This window comes from Pavona decussata, unplaced genomic scaffold, assembly GCF_977016875.1.
Source record: "Pavona decussata unplaced genomic scaffold, jaPavDecu1.1 SCAFFOLD_34, whole genome shotgun sequence".
NCBI lineage: Eukaryota > Metazoa > Cnidaria > Anthozoa > Scleractinia > Agariciidae > Pavona > Pavona decussata.
The window spans coordinates 1,008,295-1,028,528 of record NW_028145457.1 but is presented as its reverse complement, the minus strand read 5'-3'; the positions used below and the strand labels follow the sequence as shown (position 1 = coordinate 1,028,528).

Below are 20,234 nucleotides of genomic sequence, written 5' to 3'. Positions count from 1 at the left end.
GACCTTAGCATTGTATCTTTGAGATTCTTTGGGTGAGGTGTTTTTTTGGTAATACCATTGATTTGTTTTAGTGGACATTCTGTCTCAAGGTGTCATTACATCTTATACATTATTGACTAGACATGAGGTGAAAATTTGTCTTGGTTCATAAAAATGCAGATAAAATACATGTATGAGGCAAATGTTAAGCCATCTTGACCAAGCAAGCTTGGTCAATAAAGGATTTATTATTTGGCTTTACTGTCAAGTCAAACTACAAAAGACATCAAACTGCTGTGTTTAGACATGAATTGTTCACAACTGATTAACTTTTTATTTTCTTAAATTAATTTAAGAAGTTAATGCTATAGTTAAAAAAAAATTGTTTAGGCTCAGAGAGCCGGCAAACTTGCCATTGTAGCTGATCAAGCAGATAAGTCAAGGCACCTTAGTTTATACAGGGTAATCCTTTCAAGAGCTAAAGCAATATTGCTATCAACAGGGACCCTTGCAAAAGAAAAAAAATATATACATTTATGAAACTAAAAGATTATACGATATACATCAGGTTTAAAAATTAAGAATAGAGCTATTTACAATAATAATTAGGTGATAAGTATTGAATCATGAATTTAACCTTTTTTTTAAATTTACAACCGTTGTATTTAAAAGAACTTTTCACGATATCTGTTGGGAACTGTGGCAGGTGAAGCAAATTGCTTTACTGGGTTTGCAATTATGTAGATAATGGTTGAGAGTGAAATAATCTTTAAACAATTGTGGACAAAAACCCTTAATACATCTTTTAACATGCTGGTCAATTTGGTCTATTCTGCAGAGTAGTCCATTTTAGATAATTATTCTAAAGCGTTGTTGCTCTCATTGATTTAAGTAACTATTCTTGCTGCACATCTTTGCAATGTATCTAATGGAGTGCTGTTACACACTCCACAGCAATTCCAAACAGTATCACAGTATTCCATGGCAGGTACTTTGCATAAATAATGTTGGCGCAATGAGATGTTAGATTTCCCCTAATACATCGTAACATTCCTGGTCTCTTACCAGCTTTGGATAGAATGTTCTTAATATGGGAATTCATAAGTATTTAAATTAGTAAACACTTGATGACCCTTAAATCTCATACTAAAATCAGTGTCCCCTGAGAAAGCCTGGTATGCATTCCAAACATCATAGCCTCAGTTTTTGCTACATTCATGATCAGGTCAGTCATAGAACCACAATCCAATAAGATTAAGGTCTCAATTAAGGCTTTCTTCACTTCTGTTGCAGTGCGGCAGTCTTCCCACCACAAAACAACACAGTATCATTGGCATACACCGGTATACAGTAGGTGGCATGTCAACTACAAGAGATTCAGGGTCTAAAAGTGTCCCCTGAAAGCCAACAACCTCAGTTCTCTCTTGAAGATAGTCCACAAACCATTGATGTTCTTGAACAACTATACCCAGGGCAGATATCTACACACGCACACACTTTATTAAAAAGACAGTTACAAGCTGGTTATATACCTACCCGCAAATAGCTAAAGCTAGTCGAGGCGGGTAGGTATGTCTATACTAAACTAAATACAAATAAATTTGTTGTTTATAAATTGACAGCCACAACTAAAATAAAAATTAAATAAGTAGTAAAGAAACAAGTGAATATACAAAACAAAAAGGATTCGCAAGCTGATAGAAATTAAAGGATTATCTTCTTTAACAGCGTGAAATGATTCACTCTGTCAAAGGCCTTACAGAGGTCTACAGAGACAGCTTTGGTCTACCAACCCAGGGCAAATAGCTTTTTAACAGTGTGGAATCTTTCACACTGTCAAAGGCCTTCTGGAGGTCTATGAAGACATCATTTGACCTTGATCAATATGTACTTCTTGAAGTATCAGCAATTGATGAACCTGCAAATTCCATGGAATATTGTTTCCTGAACCAACTCTGGTATGGGGTCAGTATGGTGTACTCATGTAAATGTTCATGGAGTTGAACATGAACAGCCCTCTGGAGCAGTTTAGAAATGGCCAGCAAGATAGAAATGGGCCTATAATAATTATTGTACATATCATCTTTCTTTCCTTTCTTGAACGAGGAATCACATGTGATGCTTTCCAAGCATTGAGAACTTTACTTTGCCACAGAGGCGCATTAATAATTGCCATAAGAGGCTTTAAAGTGATAGTGGGTACTATCTTTAGTGTGGTGGAATATTATCAAGGCCTACAGCTTTCTTTGTCTTAAGCCCTTTAAGCTGTTTTGAGATGAAAAATTCAGAAACCCTCTCAAACTTAAACAGCCAGCCAAAGTAGAATTGCTCACAGGTCCCAAGTTCAAACTCATGTCACTAGGTAATAGCACAAGGTATCCAGCACGCATGGTTAACCTTGCCAGGTAGTTTCCCATTCTTGCTTTCAAAAAATAATGGTGGTGGAATACATGTATGTTTATTCGATATTGTAGATTCAGGTTTCAATTACAAATCAAATGCCATGGACTAATCTCCTTAAAGGTGATAAACACAGATGACAAATTGTCATCAAATCTTTCTTCATGAATAGTCATTACAAATAATGAAACAAGTAATAGCAAAGCAACCAATGTGGACTCACTGTATTTGCTCAGGAGTTTAGAATAATTCGGGTTATCAACGGTTAAAAGTTGCTGTTTATGAACTTTAGAAAGTTCAATGTTCATGTCGAAACTCCTGTTCACGGCTCCAAGAGTTGTCGAATAAATCTCAACTTTGGTAGTTGACAATCCTAGCATGGTATCTATTCTCTTAGCCACAGTTTCTTTAGGCCTTTTGTTAAGGAGATTAAGGAGTTTAGTTGAAGTGTATGAGCTTCCGGCGCCAGTATCCAGTAGTGCGTACGTTTTTATCCCATTGATGTCAACCAGAATAATTGGATAAACAATGTCTTTGTTTTCCGGATCAAGTGCTGTCAACACTCTTTCAGTCTTGTGATACCTTTGCGTGTCGCATATGAAAGTATGATGCCGTTTTCCTCAGTTTTGGTACTTTAAAACACTTCTACACTCTGAGTATTTGTAAGGTCCAGTGCAATTGAAACAAAGCTTCTTGGTGATCAGTAATTGCTTGTGTTCTTTGGGCGAAGTAAGTAAAGTGCATTCAGATGGCCGGTGATCTTCTCCTTGCAATAAACACACTCGCCTGATGGGCATTTCCACTGCTGCTGCTCCATTTCCACCAAATTGCTCTTTCATAATTGCTTTGGCTATGTTGTAGCCTTCTGGTGAGTGCGGTAAAGCTTCCATTGTTTTCTTTGCTCTGTCATCCAAAAGCTCACGCAGATAAGTGAATTTTGTCACTGGCAGCACGCTGCTTTCATCAATGGGTTCGGAGAATTGACTCCAAAATCGTGGCCAATCCATGAATGATCCATTAAATTTCATTATTACCAGCTTAGGAACCTTGGTTGACTGACTGGCTCTCCAATTGGCAGGCCTTTCATTTCCACTAGCAGCTAGGTCATCAGCAAAGTCCAGGTCTTCATGCTGGGAGAAGAGAGTCCACCAGATGCCTCTAGGTCTGCCAGCTGTTGCCCTCCGAATGACCCAGTCAAAGGCAATCAGGAAGAGGATGGTAGAAATGATGCAACCCTGTCATACACCAGACTCCACAGGGAGCCATTCTGACAAGTTCCTGTCAACTATAACCCTGCACTCGAACTGCTGGTAGAACATCCTCATAAGTGTGACCACCTTTGGAGGAATTCCATATGATTGCAAGACCTCCGATAGGGTGTCATGATGCAGAATGTCAAAGGCTTTCCGGAAGTTGATGAACAAAGGGGTGTTCCACTCGATACATTACTCAATAATGTTTCTTTAAGCACAGCGTTACATTTCCTTGAAGTGCTGCTACTCCCCATGTTGAGCCTGTTACCATAAGGTCCATTTTTCAGTCCAATTGCTGTAAAATAAGTATTCAAACAATTTGCAACATTCCCTGGTCAGTCAAGATCAGAGTTGGTCTTTAATTTCAGTTATTTTGGTATTGCTGCTAGTAATAATAATAATAATAATAATAATAATAATAATAATAATAATAATAATAATAATAATAATAATAATAATAATAATGATAATGATAATAATAATTAACACTTAGTGACTGGTCCCGAGGGAAACAGTTAATTTTGTTTCCCGAGATGGAGCCGAGAAGCATGACGAAGACATTAGAAGACGCAATGTGAAAACAAATCGAAAATTTATTGATAAATTACATGTAAGTGCATTAGAGCGCGTAATACTAAAATGCTAAAAATCTACATAAAGGTAAACTGAAGTGGACTAAAATTTACAAAAACTTAAGAAAAAAAAAGAATTACAGCAAGGTTTAATGATAGTGGAAATTCACTGTAATATTACAACCAGATGAAAAAGCTAAGGTATGGAAGTGAACTGTTTCTTGACTACTATTGGTAGCAAAATTGTACGTTAGCACAGGGGAATTTTGCACGTTTGGCACATTAAGCTTACTTTGCTCAACTTCAGTTCCCAAAGGAACAATTTCAGTGCTACCTTGGGCACAGGCAGAAGTTAAAGTTTGTGATATTTCTCTTGTTTTAGATTCCATTAGTTGTCGACTGTAAGACCTTATGCTACTCTCACTTTTGTGCCTGGACACGCGCATAATATGCTGAGCTTCAACGTTGTTTTTATCAAGAACTGATACTGCTATCAATCTTATGCAATGGTTAGTATACTCTTGAGAGAGTTTACATATAGATTTTCGTCAAGTCCTCTTTCTTTATTGGTTCATGATGGTCAACTTTGGCAAACCCTTGTTGTTTAAGTTGAACGACAACCGCTTCAAAGACCTGGTTAGACTGTTTAAAAGCATCGGCAGCAATAATGTTAAATCCTCTTCAGGATAAAATATTGTTGCAGGCCAAAGTGAATGCTTGTTAGTGCTGTCTTCTTGTAGTCTCCTCAGTTTTTTTCTTGCATTGGGATAAAAGTCCACAAGGATTTCTTTTAGTTCTTCTTTAGAAATTTTGTCAAAATCTTGGTCTTTCTCAGGATATTTTTCTCCACAGACTGCTTTTAATGTGGAAAAGGCAGTTTTAGTTGCTAACTGTGTGTTTTTGGAATCTTTCTCTTCCACAAGGCCAGCAATTGCAAGTAATAAAAAGTAGATGACTTTAAAAAATGCGCTAGCAGTGAAAGGTTATCATCACGCCACCTTCAATCACGCTCTGTTCCCGTGCAATGGTGGTCATCGGTCAACATTCGTGGGTAATATCACTGTTACTCTCTGACGCCATTGATTTTGCAATGTTGCCCGCTCAGATACTTTTGACAGGTAACAGTTTCATCGTTAGATGTCACGTGACCTCAAAGTAACTAATGAGAGCACGCGCTGTTGGGGAAAGAGTTCCAGCTATATAATAATAATAATAATAATAATAATAATAATAATACTAATAATAATAATAATAATAATAATAATAATAACTATTATTATTATTATTATTATTATTATTATTAAAGATCAAAAACATAGGAAGTGTTTGCTCAATCTGTGGAGTCAGAGGCTTAGGTGAAAAACACTTGACAAATTAATATAATACAAAACAGAAAAAAAAAAATTATACATACATTGGGCAGAACAAGGACCTCTGTTCCACAACCTGCATACAATCCGCGAAGAAGCCGCTGCCGAAGGTTGAGGCAAGTTGTTAAAAGCACTGTCAAACAAGCTCAGAAATTATAGAGCTGTACGTTCAGAGTTGACCAATCGACCATCCTCGTTGCCGCTGCATGCTCGCGGAAAGCTTTACTGTATGCCAGCCACACGCACCCACTGAACTGACGGTATGTGCGGAGAATGCGCAATTTGTAGTTGGTTAAATCCTTCCAGTGGAAGAATGAGCATAAAAATAGCGAAAGCTTTGCACCAAGAAGCGATATCCTCAACCTGACGACAGTTTTCTTTCGTGGAGGGTGTGAAGACCAAATGCCCATCCATCAGGACCTGCGCATCTGGCTCAGTGTGAACGATGTTCGTGAAAGCAAGTCACTCAGATCGACAAATTTACCATTCATGATCTGGTTAACAGTCTTGGCCGGGACCAGGGAAAAGCCAGGACCAATGACAAAAGGCTGAGAGGACCAGACGGCAAGCTAGTAGAGGACACAGCGCTGACATCACAAGGAATTGTAGTCGGGACCGGTGAACTGAGAGAAATTACTGCGCAGAGCGCGGGGCCACAAAGGTAGAAACAAAGGAAGGCACAATATTCCTTTTCCTGATTTAGGATGCTGGAGGACATGAGGCTGGTTGGAACAAAGGAAAACCAACACTGGATGTTAGAAAAGTCGCTGTGCGAGCGCCTAAGTCCATATGTTGAGATATAACACCCCCTGAAACACACCACAACGACGAACTAGAAGGTTCAGGCATGGAAAACAGCACAGTAGCGACATCCGACAAAGCGCATGTTTTGTCAGCAGCCAACGCAACTTTTACTGCCTTAACAACAGCAGCAAGGAAGGCTGGGTGAGGGAAATTCGTTGCAGGCAAAGATGGAACTGTTGGCGAACTGGTTGGAGCCGCCAGAGAAACCACAGTTGAACTGGAAGAGACCCCAGCGCCTGCAGACATGACGCGTGCGACGGGTCGCTAAAAAGAGCGACTGAACGACTATTATTTGTCTGACGCTAAGATGACATGACAACGAAAAGGCTTGACCTAAAGGAGCTTGAAAATAAGGCAAGCAAAAATGACTTATCTCACAGGCCAGCAAGCAAGCAAATGCGATGCAAACCATGGGACTCCCACCAGCAGAGAGTTCAAAGGTCACCCCTGAGCCATGACGACATTATAGTTATAGCCTGCCATTTTTTTATTTTCTGGCAGGCCAGACAAATTTTGGCCTGCCATTTATGTTTTTTGACCTGCCACAATTACATATGGAAATGTTTGATTATTAATGAAATATATAGTATTTTTAATTTTCAGTATATAGCACATTTGTTGACGGGCAAGAAGACGAAGAAGCAGGGATGGAAATAAGGGAAAACAAATTGATAGATGATTTTTTCGAAGGTGTAAACAGTCATGTGCCTTGCAAATGTGGGGCATTATTTGACTCCTGTCCTGATGGTGAAACAATTTCCTCCAGTTAGTTGTTGCACCAGTGTCTCTTTGAATGACCAAGAGTGGTATCTGGGTAGCCTGCTTTCTGGTACAGGAGGTGTGCATTTAAGATGAACGATAGACCGAGTAGATTCATTGTCTTTAAATTTTTTTTTTAATGTCACTCTTTTTTACAATTACAAACACTACAGTTACAAACACTACAAATACTACAGATACTCTGCCTACACAACTGAAAATACAAATCTCATGCTACATTGTACTCTAATTACACAATTACTTTCTGTATTTACAAGATACTTTATATAAAGTTACAATACAGGGATTTAAATTATCAAAAATATACATATAAATTTACATAATTTACATAATGCTATTTAATAGAAAAAAAAGAACAAAAGAACAAAGATATTAGAGATAATTTCATTAATGTGCATGGTATCAGTTTAAGAGTAGAGAGTGTTGTGTCTAAGAGTAAAGTTTTTCGTGCAGTGTAGGAAAGAACAAAAACCAACACACACCCAATGACAAAGACACACATACATATAAACGAAAGCGCACTTACCATCCTATGGTTGCAATGCACTCCCGTCGGGATCTCTACCTAAAGGCGATTATCACTCGAACTGAACTAGCTTGCTTGTACAAAAGAGTATTCTAGCTCTTAAAGCTTAACATATTCTGCAGCAGTATCCTGGTAATGTTCTGATAGTAACTATACGTGAGATGCTAATAGAGGTCCCAATATCAATGTTAATAAATCTAAACTGGAATTAACAACTAGCATAACAATCAATCTCACTATTCAATACCAGAATGTTAACAACAAGTTGATCTAGATTAATATTCTGATAGTGATGAGAACAATTGAAGATATTTAATATATTAATAAACGTCAAAAAACGTAGACATGTTCCTCCGTCAGTAGATCAGTTTCAAAGATTTTAATTTTGAGCAGTTTCTTTCCTTGAACAGAATTTGTGCTGGTACCGACCATGGTATGAATGCAAATTCAACATCACTTCTTTCTTTAATCCCCTTGAGATGGTCTTTACGAAGCTTTGCTCGGTCTTTACGGATGTTCTTTGAGACATCATCAGAAATAAAAATCTGACTGTCCAGAAAGGGGATATTCTTCAAAGCATTTGCGGCGTCTTTAAGAATTTGAACTTTGTCAGAATGTCTTAAAAGATAGATATGAATCGGCCTAACCATAGATGTGTTTACCTCCATGGCATGTTGGTTGACATTCGTTCGATGGACCCTCATCACCTCAATGTTTTAAAGTTGCATGTGTTTCTCGAAGAGTTCGACCCTCAGGAAACCTTCTAAAGAGTTGTGTGCCGCTTCTGCACCTTCCTTGAGGCCCCAGATAACGATGTTATTTCTCTTTGACCTATTTTCCAGGTCCTCCATCTTCTTATAAACTAACGCCAATTCTTCACGGCTCACTTTGTTAGTCAGCTCATTATCTACATCTATCATTTGCGCAGCCAGTAAGCGGTAGCTTTCTTTTAGGGCATCCACGTCGGCAGCAGTTTTTTTCTGTGAGCTCTCTAAACTAGATAGTTTCTCAACGATACTATTCAACTTTGTTTCTTGTACGTCTCTTGACTTGAGTAAGTCGTCCATTTTGGCAAGGACGGTGTCCAGCTTGTTTGAGGTTGAGTCAGTATTGGCCATCTGTAAGGTTTTAGATCTGGTTCTCACACTCATGTAGAACGTTTATCGAGCTTAAAAGATCGTCAGTTTTGCTTATGTATGATGACTGGCAGCCGGGACAACTAAATTTGTACACGACGTGCAATTTGCTTAAAAGTGGCACTTTGTCTTTGTTGTTGGTGTAGAAACACAGTTTTGTGGTTTTCTCGAGTATAATTTCTGATCTGGATGTTTGGGTTTCTTAATCATTTAGCACAGCAACCTCAAGCATGTGGAAAAACACTTTGTAGTACCATATCTGGCCTGTCATCAGTCTGGGGCAAGTTGCCATCCTTTGATCACCTAAGTCAACCCCTCCCATGTGTGAGTTGTACAATTTGATCAATTTTGGTTGTTGAAAGTTTTTTTTTCTCCCAGCGTCCTTGGGACTTAACTTTTCTTTCCACCTGCCCAATTTCAGGACCTTCTGGCAAAGTAGACAACAACAACAATTTATTTACAAATTCAGATTACATAAGGGGCTTGTCCTGTAAATCAGCCACAAAGCTAGTCGAGGTGGGATAAGACGACCACGAGAACATAATGAAAAAAATTACAATAAACTACAAACATGCTGGAAAACGGAAAAACTTAACTTTACATAATAACGCAGATTTAGATAAGGCTATGCATCAAAATTAAAGTAAATTATATGTAATTTTTTATTATCATTAATGTTACAATAGAAAAGAGAGGAAAAGGGAAAAGGAGTATCAAATCATACAATGATCAGTTTTTCAATTGGTCAATTATCGTTTCCACTTCAACATAGGAGTCTACAGTTTCAAGTATATCAAATAACTTTCCTCTTAGGGATTCTTTAAAAGACACCAAATGCACATTTTTTTGGTCTGTCCATGTAACACAAACAAGACTTCCACTTTGCCTGAAAAGAGACTCCCCTCGAGCTAGTCTCTTAACTTGCTCCTTCTTAGGATCCACAATATCCTGAGGCAAATATTTTCTGTTTGCTCTTATAGTACCACTTGCAAGTATTCCTCTCCTTTCTAGTTCCAATAATAGTGGGACTGAGGTATACCAGTTGTCAACATACAACGGGTAGCCTTAATCTGCAACTACAACTCTAAAAGCAAGATCTTAACTAGCTGCAGGACCTTCCTTCCCAGTATAAATAATGGTGTTCAGGACACGGTCAGTGTAAAATGCAGACTGCAGACTGGGGGTAAAATGCAGACTCGGGGTAAAATGCAGACTGAAGACTGCAGACCAGGGGTAAAATGCAGACTAAATTAAATTAAATTTTGTTCGGTTGGGCAAGTTGTATCCCAGAAAGTAATCATTCATTTTAAACATTTTAAGCCAATTTACCTGCAGATTCCACAGATTCACTGGACGAGGAAGAGCCGGCCACATCGGTGTAACAAACAAAAGAAGCCTCTGAGAAAAGACAGGGTCCAGAAGAGTTCAATTCGATCGTATACCGCTGAGTTTATGTTGCATTACGATGACGATTGCGTTACACAAAATATTTACCGTGGGCCAAATTACTGTGGGCCCGGAAGTTGCGCCCGGGAGCCGGTGATTGTGGTTTGTGAAGTAAAAAAACAACATGGTGAACGAACCTGGAAGCCGATCGAAAGGATATTTATGACAGTTTTATGGCAAAAAGAAAAGGAAAAACCGGTAAAATTGGATTCAGGAGTTCATTGTACAAAGCCATGATTGAATTGAACATGAGTACATGATGGAATTGAACTTCTCTGGACCCTGTGCCGAAAAGGGAAATACTTTGATCATGTTGATGTCTATGCGGTTTACAACAGTGAGTATACATTCTCATATGAAATCAATTATAGAAAGCACAGATTTACAGGTTCTTCTAAGTTTAATCAGTTTAAAAGAAAATCAGTAATAACATCAATGTTCATAGCTGAACTAAGAATTTCAATGAATGTGTTGACACTTTCATATAGAAAAGAGTAACTGTCATATAAATCTGCAAGTCAACGTCACTCATCTTAAGAGCTTTGACATGTGACCGTACACGGGAAAACGTACTTTAACGCTTATCCGTTAAACGGCTAAAAACTAACGGGTAGTTAACGGGTAGTTAACGGCCTTGAAAGCGTTCTAACGGTTTGTCCTAACGGTCTAACGGCAAACTGGTCATGGCAAACGGATCATTTGAACGTTCTAACGTTTAACCCTAACGCTCTAACGCCTAACTAATTCTGTCTAACGGCTCATGAAAACTTTCTAACGCTTAAGCAACCTGTTCTAACGCTTAGCTGAGGCCGTTAAACGGCCGAGAAAAAATCTAACGCTTAAATTAACGACTTACATGAGCGTTAGAAGCGGTAGATACAGTCTAGTGTACCGACAAGATTTTCACGAACTGCCGAATATCTCACAATCATGTTGCACAATGTGAAGTATAAAAAACCACACACGAAAATTTAAATTTCATTTTGCATAGTCGCGAATGTGAAATGTTTTCACCGAGGAGCGTTTGACAAGATCTGAATAAAGTCTGAAGCAAATTAATTTTTAGGTTGTCGTGGAGCGAAATGGCCGGATCGGTATAGGCATAAAAGCTTGAAATATTTTCATGTGAACATAGTCAACGAGCGCAAAATGAAAACAAACTGTTCGCACAATTTCTTGCCGCGTCTATTTTTAGCGTCAACATTATTTTGTATTTTGTTTACGACGGAGTTGACGTGAACTTGCGCATTCACACGCTCTGCTTGCTTCGTTTATACTGCCATCAGAAATATAAAAGACTTGAATGAAAGTTATCTTTAAAATTTCATTTTATATAGTCACGGATGTCAAATGATTCCACCGAGGAGCGTTTGACGGCTTAATTCCTGTTCAATATCAGAATAATTTATTCCGATGCCAATTTCAGGATGTCGTCAAGCTAAAGAGGTTTTATCGCCATGAAAGCTTAAACCAAATACAAGACAACAACCACTTTATAGCAAAAAGCGTTCGTGCTGGACATATTTATGTAAACAACTTTCCGCTCGAAAGAGCACACGAAATCAAAGTCGCGACCTGACTCGACAAAGACTTACCACTTGAATTACGACATAAACAACATTGTCAGTCAACAGCACAAACCAATCGTCAAAACTTTCGCTAGACGTACAATAAAATCATTCGATTCGTCTTTTTCCCTCTTGCGACTATGTCGCTCGCTCATGGTCAGTTTCTTTCGCAGAAGTTATAACGAATTTGTTTAGGATACGCCTGCGAACGAGAATTTCGCTCGCTCGTCTGCTTCATGATCTAAAAAGGTCGCTTCGGCGAAATCTTTCTTTACGTACGGAGGAGTGAAACTCACGCAATTCTAATGGCAGATAGTAAACAGTTGATTTACCCGTTTAACGGAAGGTAATTTTTCTAACGCCTCTGCCAGGCGTTCTAACGGATACAAATTTTGTATTAACGCCTACGCTGTCCGCTCTAACGCTCTAATTCTAACGGCTAACGGATACAGAACTTCGGCTAACGGGTAAACTTTTCATTCTAACGCTAAACGTTTAAAGCTAACGGTTTTGTTAACGCCTCTAACGCTTTTGAAAGAGCTTTCTAACGGGCAGCTAACGGATGGTTAACGGTTTTGCCCGTTTAACGGATAAGCGTTAAAGTACGTTTTCCCGTGTACGGTCACACATGTTCTCGCCACAATTTACAGTGATTTTAGTTTGGTTTAACAGTAACAGTAACATCAACAAAACTATAACTAATTACTAGTTCATCCAATCGGTAGTAATGATAAGTAAGAGCTTCATCGCGTCTTCACCAACCTAAACTTGTGAAAGCACAGCCTTATGGTGATTTTAATTCGATTTAACAGTAACAACAAAATTATATTTTATCTTGCATAAGAGCTTTTTCAACCCCCCACCACCACCACCATCACCAACATTTTCATGTAAACTGTAAACGTATTCAAGTGAAATAGTATTCTTACGGTCGTTTAGTTTGATTTAACAGTAACAGCAACAATTTTATAACTCTTAACTGAAAGGGCAATGTAACGAAGTCATGAAGAGACAAACTCTGTTGACATGATCATTGAGCTTTATTCGTACTCGAAGGTCTCGAGTCTCTTGTTGTGTAATCGACCATACAAAGATCACGTGTTAGGGGAATCTCGTTACATCTTTCCCCTTATAAAAACAAAACCAAAAAAACAAAGAACAGAATGCTACTAAGTGTCCGCAATGCACTATTACTAGTTATATAACGTTCTGTGTCCACGGATGGTTAAGTTCCCTGCTGTGGACCAGGTTAGTTTCGAGAGATTACATAGTCCTTGTGCCAGGCAGGAGCCTGGCGGGTACGATTCGATCTTTGGAGACCATTGTTGCTGTCCGTGGCAGGAGTCTCGCTGCTTAGGTCAAAAGGTTTGGCTTGACTGTCTTCGAGAGGTGCTGGAACAGTCTCATCAGCTTCCGGAAGTTCGGGCTCTGGAATTGGCGGCTCCTTTGTTCTCTGTATGTGTCTGCGGTTGCGCCTGTACTCTGTGTCGCCCACCTTTACCACATAGCTCCTGTCGGCAACTTTTCCAGTACAGGTTCCTGGACTCCATGTGTCCTTACCGGGAAGTTTCATGCGTACTGTCTCTCCCGGCGTGATGGCCTTCAGTGGCTTGGCAGCTCTGTTGTAATAGTGTTGCTGACGCTGCTTAGCCCCTGCTAGGGCGCGAGTATCACCTCCAGTGTCATAACGGGGCTTCAGGAGGCTTTCTGCAATTGGCAACAGGGTTCTGCATCGTCGCCCCAAAAGACGTTGTGTCGGGCTCGTTCCGATTCCTTCTGTAGGCGTGTTGCGCCAGTCAAGCAGAGCCAGAAATTCTGACTGACCAGAGTCCTTACATTTCTTAAAGAGTCGCTTTACGGTTTTGACGGCATTTTCGGCCTTGCCGTTGGATTGTGGGTACTTGGGTGATGATGTCACATGATCAAAACACCACATGCGTGAAAAGACGGAAAACTCAGCTGAGGAGAACTGAGGACCATTGTCGGTCAGAACGACATCTGGTATGCCAAACCGCGCGAAGACTGCTTTGAGCTCCTTTATGATGGACCGTGAGGTAATTGATGTAATAGTCTGATATGACCAGAAGGGTGCGCCTGTCTAGGTCGCAAAGGTCAACGGCTACTTTGGACCAGGGTCTTGCTACAAAATCATGTTGCTGAATTGGCTCCTTGCTTTGCTCACTGCGGTGCGCCATGCAGACATCGCACTTTGCAATGTATTCTTTCAGTTCTGTTGGCATCCGTGGCCAATAGAGGCTATCGCGTGCTCGTCGGATACAAGCCTCAACTCCAATATGGGACGCATGTGTCGCTGTGAGAAGCTCCTTTCGAAGTGAAGCTGGCACAACAATTTGTTGCCCTTTGAATATCAACGTACCCTGCACGGTGAGCTCATCGCGTATATCAAAATACGGATAAAGGCACTGGGAAACATCACCTCTGGTTAGAGGCCAACCGCGCTGTATGGTCAGTCGCAGTTCTTGCAAGACAGGATCATCTGCTGATGCACTCTCAATTTGACGCCATCGGGCACCACTGACAGTAAGGTCTTGAAGTACGTCCTTGTGATCAATCTCCTCCAGCTCATGGACAAATTCGGACACTTCCTCGTCGGGTGGGAAGGCTCTGCTAAGTGTGTCAGCGAGGAACAACTCCTTGCCTCTCTTGTATCGTATATCGAGGTTGTACCTTTGGAGGCGAAGCAGCATACGCTGAAGGCGTTGGGGTGCTAAGTTAAGGGACTTGCGCACAATGGCCTCCAAGGGCTTGTGATCGGTTTCAACCATTACCACATCTCTGCCATAGATGTATGTGTCGAATCTTTCGCACGCGAAGACAATCGCCAAGAGCTCTTTCTCGATTTGAGCGTAACGGGTCTCCGCCGATGTTAGAGCCCTGGATGCGAACGCCACAGGCTGCCCTTTCTGCAAAATGGCAGCTCCTAGACCCGATTGTGATGCATCACATTGAAGGGTCACTTCGTCACTAAGGTTGTAGTAACGGAGGATCGGAGTGCGAGTGACTGCTTCCTTCAGTTGGTTAAGTGCAGTGTTCTGTGCGTCATCCCAACACCACTCAGTATTCTGCTGTGTCAGCTCTCGTAATGGCTTTGTCAGGTCCGACAGGTTAGGGAGAAATTTGCTGAGGTATTGTGCCAGGCCCAGTAGCCTCTGCACTCCAGCCTTGTCTGTGGGGGCCGGCATGTCTCGAATGGCTTTGACTTTGGCAGGGTCCACTTGTAAACCATCACCTGTTGCCATATGGCCAATGAAGGACACCTGCGTCTGTCTCAGTTTTAGCTTTTCAGTGTTCAGCTTAAGCCCGCGATCCTGGCACAGCTGAAGAAACGCCTTCAGGGTCTTGTCATGGTCTTGTGTCGCTTGTTCCATGGTCTCTCCATAACCAACAACAACAAAATCATTAGCGATTACTTCAACGTGCGGCATCCCTTCGATTAGCTCATGCATTCTTCGCTGGAAAACTTCTGGAGCTGACCGGATCTCAAAAGGCATGCGCTTCCACCGGTATCGGCCAAAGGGAGTGTTGAACGTGATTAGGTAGGTCGAGCTATCATCTAGTTTGATATGCCAGAAACCATTTCTGACGTCTAGTTTTGTAAAGACCTTTGCTCCATGCAAGCGTGTTGCTACATCTTCTATGGTCGGAAGAGGGTAGTGTTCTCTCTGGATCGCTAGGTTTAAGTCCTTTGGGTCCAAACACAACCTCAGTTTCCCGTCCTTCTTTGGGACGACCACAAGGGAACTGACCCATGGCGTTGGTGCTGTTATAGGAGCGATTATGTCACGTTCGGTCAGACGCTGCAGCTCTGACTTGAGTTGTTCACGTACAGAAACAGGCACTCGGCGGGGGGGGGGGGGGATGCTGTACGGGACTAACAGTGGGGTCAACTTTGATGTGATATTCGCCATCAAGTTGCCCGACTTCTTCTGCGAAAACTTCTGGGAACTGTTTCACGAGACTTTCTTTTGACATGCCGCTTAGATTGTCCTCCACTGAGTAAACTGATGCGTTTCCGGTAGTTGGCTTGTTAATGGCGTCATTATCGGTGTACTTAACGATGTTCATGCCAATGCACGCCTTTCGTCCTAGAATGGGACGAATGTCCTTGTTATCGACCAGCTTGCAGTCCAAACGGTAGGTAACATTGTCACACCATACTCTAAGTGTAACTTGACCAAGAACCAGAAGCTTTGAACCACCATAAGCTGAGATCGCCGAGTTAGTGGGTTTAATCTGTTTTAGGTCAGGATCATTGGCAGCTTTCTTGTATAAATGAACTGGAATAACATTGCACTGTGCACCAGTGTCTGGCTGGAAACGCAGGTAGTTCCCAGATTCAAGGCATAGCGTTACAAGCTGTGTGTCGTCAAGCGTGACAACTGCAATCTCGCTGACCACATAAATTTCGTCTGAATCATCGCCGTGGTTAGCCTCTTGGTCAATAGCCTTAACGCTTGAGTCGCTCTTTGCGTCTCGGCGCTTTCCACTTCGACAAACGGCTGCAAAATGGTTTAGTCGACCACGGTTGCCGCATGTTTTACCGCGAGCAAAACAATTATTTGGCTCGTGTATCCGCCCACAATTTCCACATTCTTTTGTTGACTCGCCGGTGTCTCCTTTCTTGCCACGTGGACGCCAAGGTTTCTTGCGAAAATTCACAGCACTCACAGTATCTCCCTCACTGACCTCTTTTAGTTGTGCCGCTGTACTTTCCGAAGCACGACAGATCTCGTCGGTTTTCTTTAATGTGAGTTGCGATTCTCGCAACAGTCTTTCCCGTACTTTGACATCACGAATACCGAATATTAAACGGTCACGCAATATTTCCTCGGATGTGATAGTGTGGAATTCACAGCCCTCGGCAAGCTTTCTTAATGCCGTTTTATACTGGTCGTAGCTCTCACCAGCTTCCTGAGCCCGTTTGTTAAAACGGTAGCGCTGAAACGGAACATTTTTGCGAGGTTGGCAATAATCGGCGAACTGTTGTAATACCGGTTCGATTTTGCTCTTGTTTCCCTCGTCTGACCAGTCAAAAGTAGAGTAGACATCTCTCGCTTCTTCTCCGATCACGGTTAGTAGTGTAGCTACTTGTATCGCCTCTGTTTTTTTGTTTAATTCTGTTGCAAGGGAGTAGTTGCTCCAAGCAAGACGAAATTTCTTCCATTTTTCTGCTATATTGTCGTCGTGGATCTCGAGTGGAGGCGGAGGCGGTAGATTAAATCCAGTGGCCATAGTGGATTGACTACTACTCGTGTCTTCGCTTCGAGGGGTACTGGTTGTGGATTCGTTTCCGCTTTCGCTGCCACCATGTAAGGAAGTCATGAAGAGACAAACTCTGTTGACATGATCATTGAGCTTTATTCGTGCTCGAAGGTCTCGAGTCTCTTGTTGTGTAATTGACCATACAAAGATCACGTGTTAGGGGAATCTCGTTACAGGCAAAGAATACGACATCCAAGTCAGTGCAAAATATCAATGCAAACTACACTACATACTAGCTTTGTAGAAGTTTGAAAATATCTAAGAAAAAAACTAATATGTATCAGTTCTTAAGAAAAGCTGCCTGAAAAGCATTTCATACATATTAAATGTTAACTCCAAATTCTTGTTTCAATTTGTTCAAATGGATCTGCTTAAGATGACGCTTGTCATCTTCGGTGATAACAAGGCTGTGAGCACCAATTCTTTCAGATGTGTCACTCTGAATGCAAGCCCTTTTTAAGTAAAAATACGTATTTTTCGGCTTTACAGTAAATCTAAGGCCAGTTGTCCCCTTCGGGGTATACGCTCTGATTTGTTTTCTGCACAAAACAATGTCATAGGGTTCTGGTGGTACTGGGTAACTCGCGGTTTTCCAGAACTTGCAGCCATAACACGTGGTAATTTTCAACCCGTGAAGCCAGGTAATTTTCAGCTTGTCTTGATCTTGGAATTGGTACTGTGTATCAGGAGCTTCCAGAACTTGAACATTTCGCTCTTGTGCTTGACGACTGGGTCGGTACCTGGTGGGGCCAGGTTTCTTTCCTGTTTTCTTAGGAATTGACGAGCTCACAAGATCGGATAGTTTTGGCTGCCATGAAGACACCACATCATGAAGAATTTCTTTATGGTGGGAGGCTGCAAGGGTGTGTGCACACAGCCTTTCCATTTTGAATCTCTCACAGTCACACGTGACTCTTGAATCAACAATATTGACTATGTGAGGCTTTCGGGGGTTGGTTATTGAAACTACAATCATTGTGCCATCATTGATGCTGGTAACTCCATTCTTCCTTATGATTTCCTTTGCTTTGTCCCAGGATCCGCGTAGATACTCGGGAAGGCCACTTACTTCAAAGTCTGAAAGGTTTTCCTGTGCAGTTAGACCAGTGTCAGCAGCTGAAAGAACTGGAGATGTGATACAGACTTGTTGAACTGAAGTTGACCTAGCATTTGCGCTCTGGGGTAGTTTCTTGGACCCCACCGGATCAATAACACTGATTTTGGCACACCGCTCTTTCAGGGACATCTCTCTCCAAGCATCTTCTGCAACTTCAAGATACTGATACCTTGATGCAAGTACGTAAGGGCCATTACTAACAATTGCCCTGTGAACGTTACGTCGATATCGGCTAACAAAACCATTGGCAATGTTTACAAATTCCCCATACGAACACTTGGATGGTCTCCCAGGTGAGGCGGCATTCTTTCGCTTTTCAACTTCACTCTTCAAACTTGAATTGATACTTTCGGTACTGTTGTTGAAGAAGTTGTCCCCTAAACCTGCAGCACGGCGAACTGGAAGAAGCATCTTGGACTTCATTTCTTCTGCAACATGAGTTACAAAATAGGAATAGAATTCCTTGCCATGTGACACGCTCTCCCAAGATGATTTTAGTTGTAGCAGTCTACTGTCAAAGTCTTCATTTGTTTCACAGTCGACTAAACCACGTGAAGTGCTGTCCCCAAATATGTCAATCAAGACATCACACTTGTTTGGCACGCCTAATGTGGCTAACTTCATCTTTACATTGTCTTCCACGTGCTTTTTGCATGCAAGAAACTGCGCAATTGGCATTTGGGGACCAAGGCCATTTTCAATGGAACGCTGTTGGTCAGATCCAATAAACAGAACATTCTGTATGTCTGAATTCAGCTCCCTCAGTGTGCTGGCAAAGTAATGGAACGTGGCTTCCTTTTCATTGGTATGCACCATCATTGGCCCAGGGAAAGTTGGATGCTTCCCTGTTGACTTATCAACAATAGCAAGGTGTTTGTAAGTCGTTGTGGTGACATAGAAGTCACCAATATTGTAGGTGACGTCAATGCCCAGAATGCCAAACTCTTCAGGACTGGTGCAAAATCGGACAACGTCTGCCAACTGCTCCTCTGTAGCAAGGACCGCTTTCACGCCTGGACCTACTTGCACATTTCGTACAAAGCCATTGTTGGAGAGACTTATCAATTCAGCTAACTGGTCCTTCTCGTGCTTGGTCCGAAGTTTCTTCCTCTGATACTTGACTTGGTCTATGCTTCTGGGAACAGCAGAAGATGCTTTTCGAGATATAACGTCTCCTGCTTCCTGGTAGAGCTCATCATAAATGGAGGATGGTCCCAAAGAAGAACTTGCCTTATCTGATATTTTCGTGCGAGTTCCAGGGGCTGTTGAAAAGAAAGGTCGAGGGTTCTTCTTGGCTCCTCCATGTGGTTTTATTTCTATGTCATCTGGGTCTCCACTATATATATACTGAAGCATCATGAGTGGAGAGAGGTTGCCACTGCTGTCCTCAAGCTCAGCAACTCTTCTCTTAAAGTCGGGATTGGAGGTATGCACCCAGTATGTTCGTATCAACTTGTACTGGCATTCTTTCAGAATAATAGGTTGGCTGCTCACTTTGGTTACATTACCACTATTGTCCAGCTGTACAACGTCTGTCTTCTTTCTTTGGTTGCAAAATGATCCATTATCATCAGCCTTGAAGTCATCTCGCTCATGTAAAGTTGAAGTGTCCAAAATGAAAGTGGCATTTCCTCAACATGCTATTGGTCTTTCGGTACAAACCCTGTCCTCATCTGTACATATGAGTACTGAGACAAGTTCTTGGATGCTGAAGCATGGTGCAGAGCAGCAGTAGATTGGGCATTTCTTAATTCCTTTAAAATACTAAATTTTGCAACTAAAAAAAATACGAAGAAAGAAAGAAAATGAAAAGAATAATTCAGTGGTAATTGATATACATCTATTAAGAATTACAACAGCGTTCACTTTTTCAGTTAGTTTTGTATCACCATTACGACTTCACTTTTTGTGATCAAAGGTTGAGGAAGGGAAGTGGATGGGTCATGTTTTCCAATTTAAAGTACCACAATTTCAACAGACTGTTTGGTGTAATCTGAGAG

General features: G+C 41.3%; 1 protein-coding gene across 1 annotated transcript; it reads right to left on the bottom strand.

Annotated features, from left to right (window-relative positions):
* Positions 1–15,334: 15,334 nt before the first annotated feature.
* On the bottom strand, positions 15,335–17,295 carry LOC146484363 (uncharacterized). Its single transcript, XM_085104819.1, has one exon. It carries the CDS (start codon positions 17,175–17,177, stop codon positions 15,675–15,677), a length of 1,503 nt encoding a protein of 500 aa, XP_084960945.1. The 5' UTR covers positions 17,178–17,295; the 3' UTR covers positions 15,335–15,674.
* Positions 17,296–20,234: the final 2,939 nt, after the last annotated feature.

What these genes read in the sequence shown, in the direction of transcription:
- LOC146484363 (XM_085104819.1), bottom strand. Translation starts at nt 17,177, where the DNA reads ATGACTTCCTTACATGGTGGCAGCGAAAGCGGAAACGAATCCACAACC.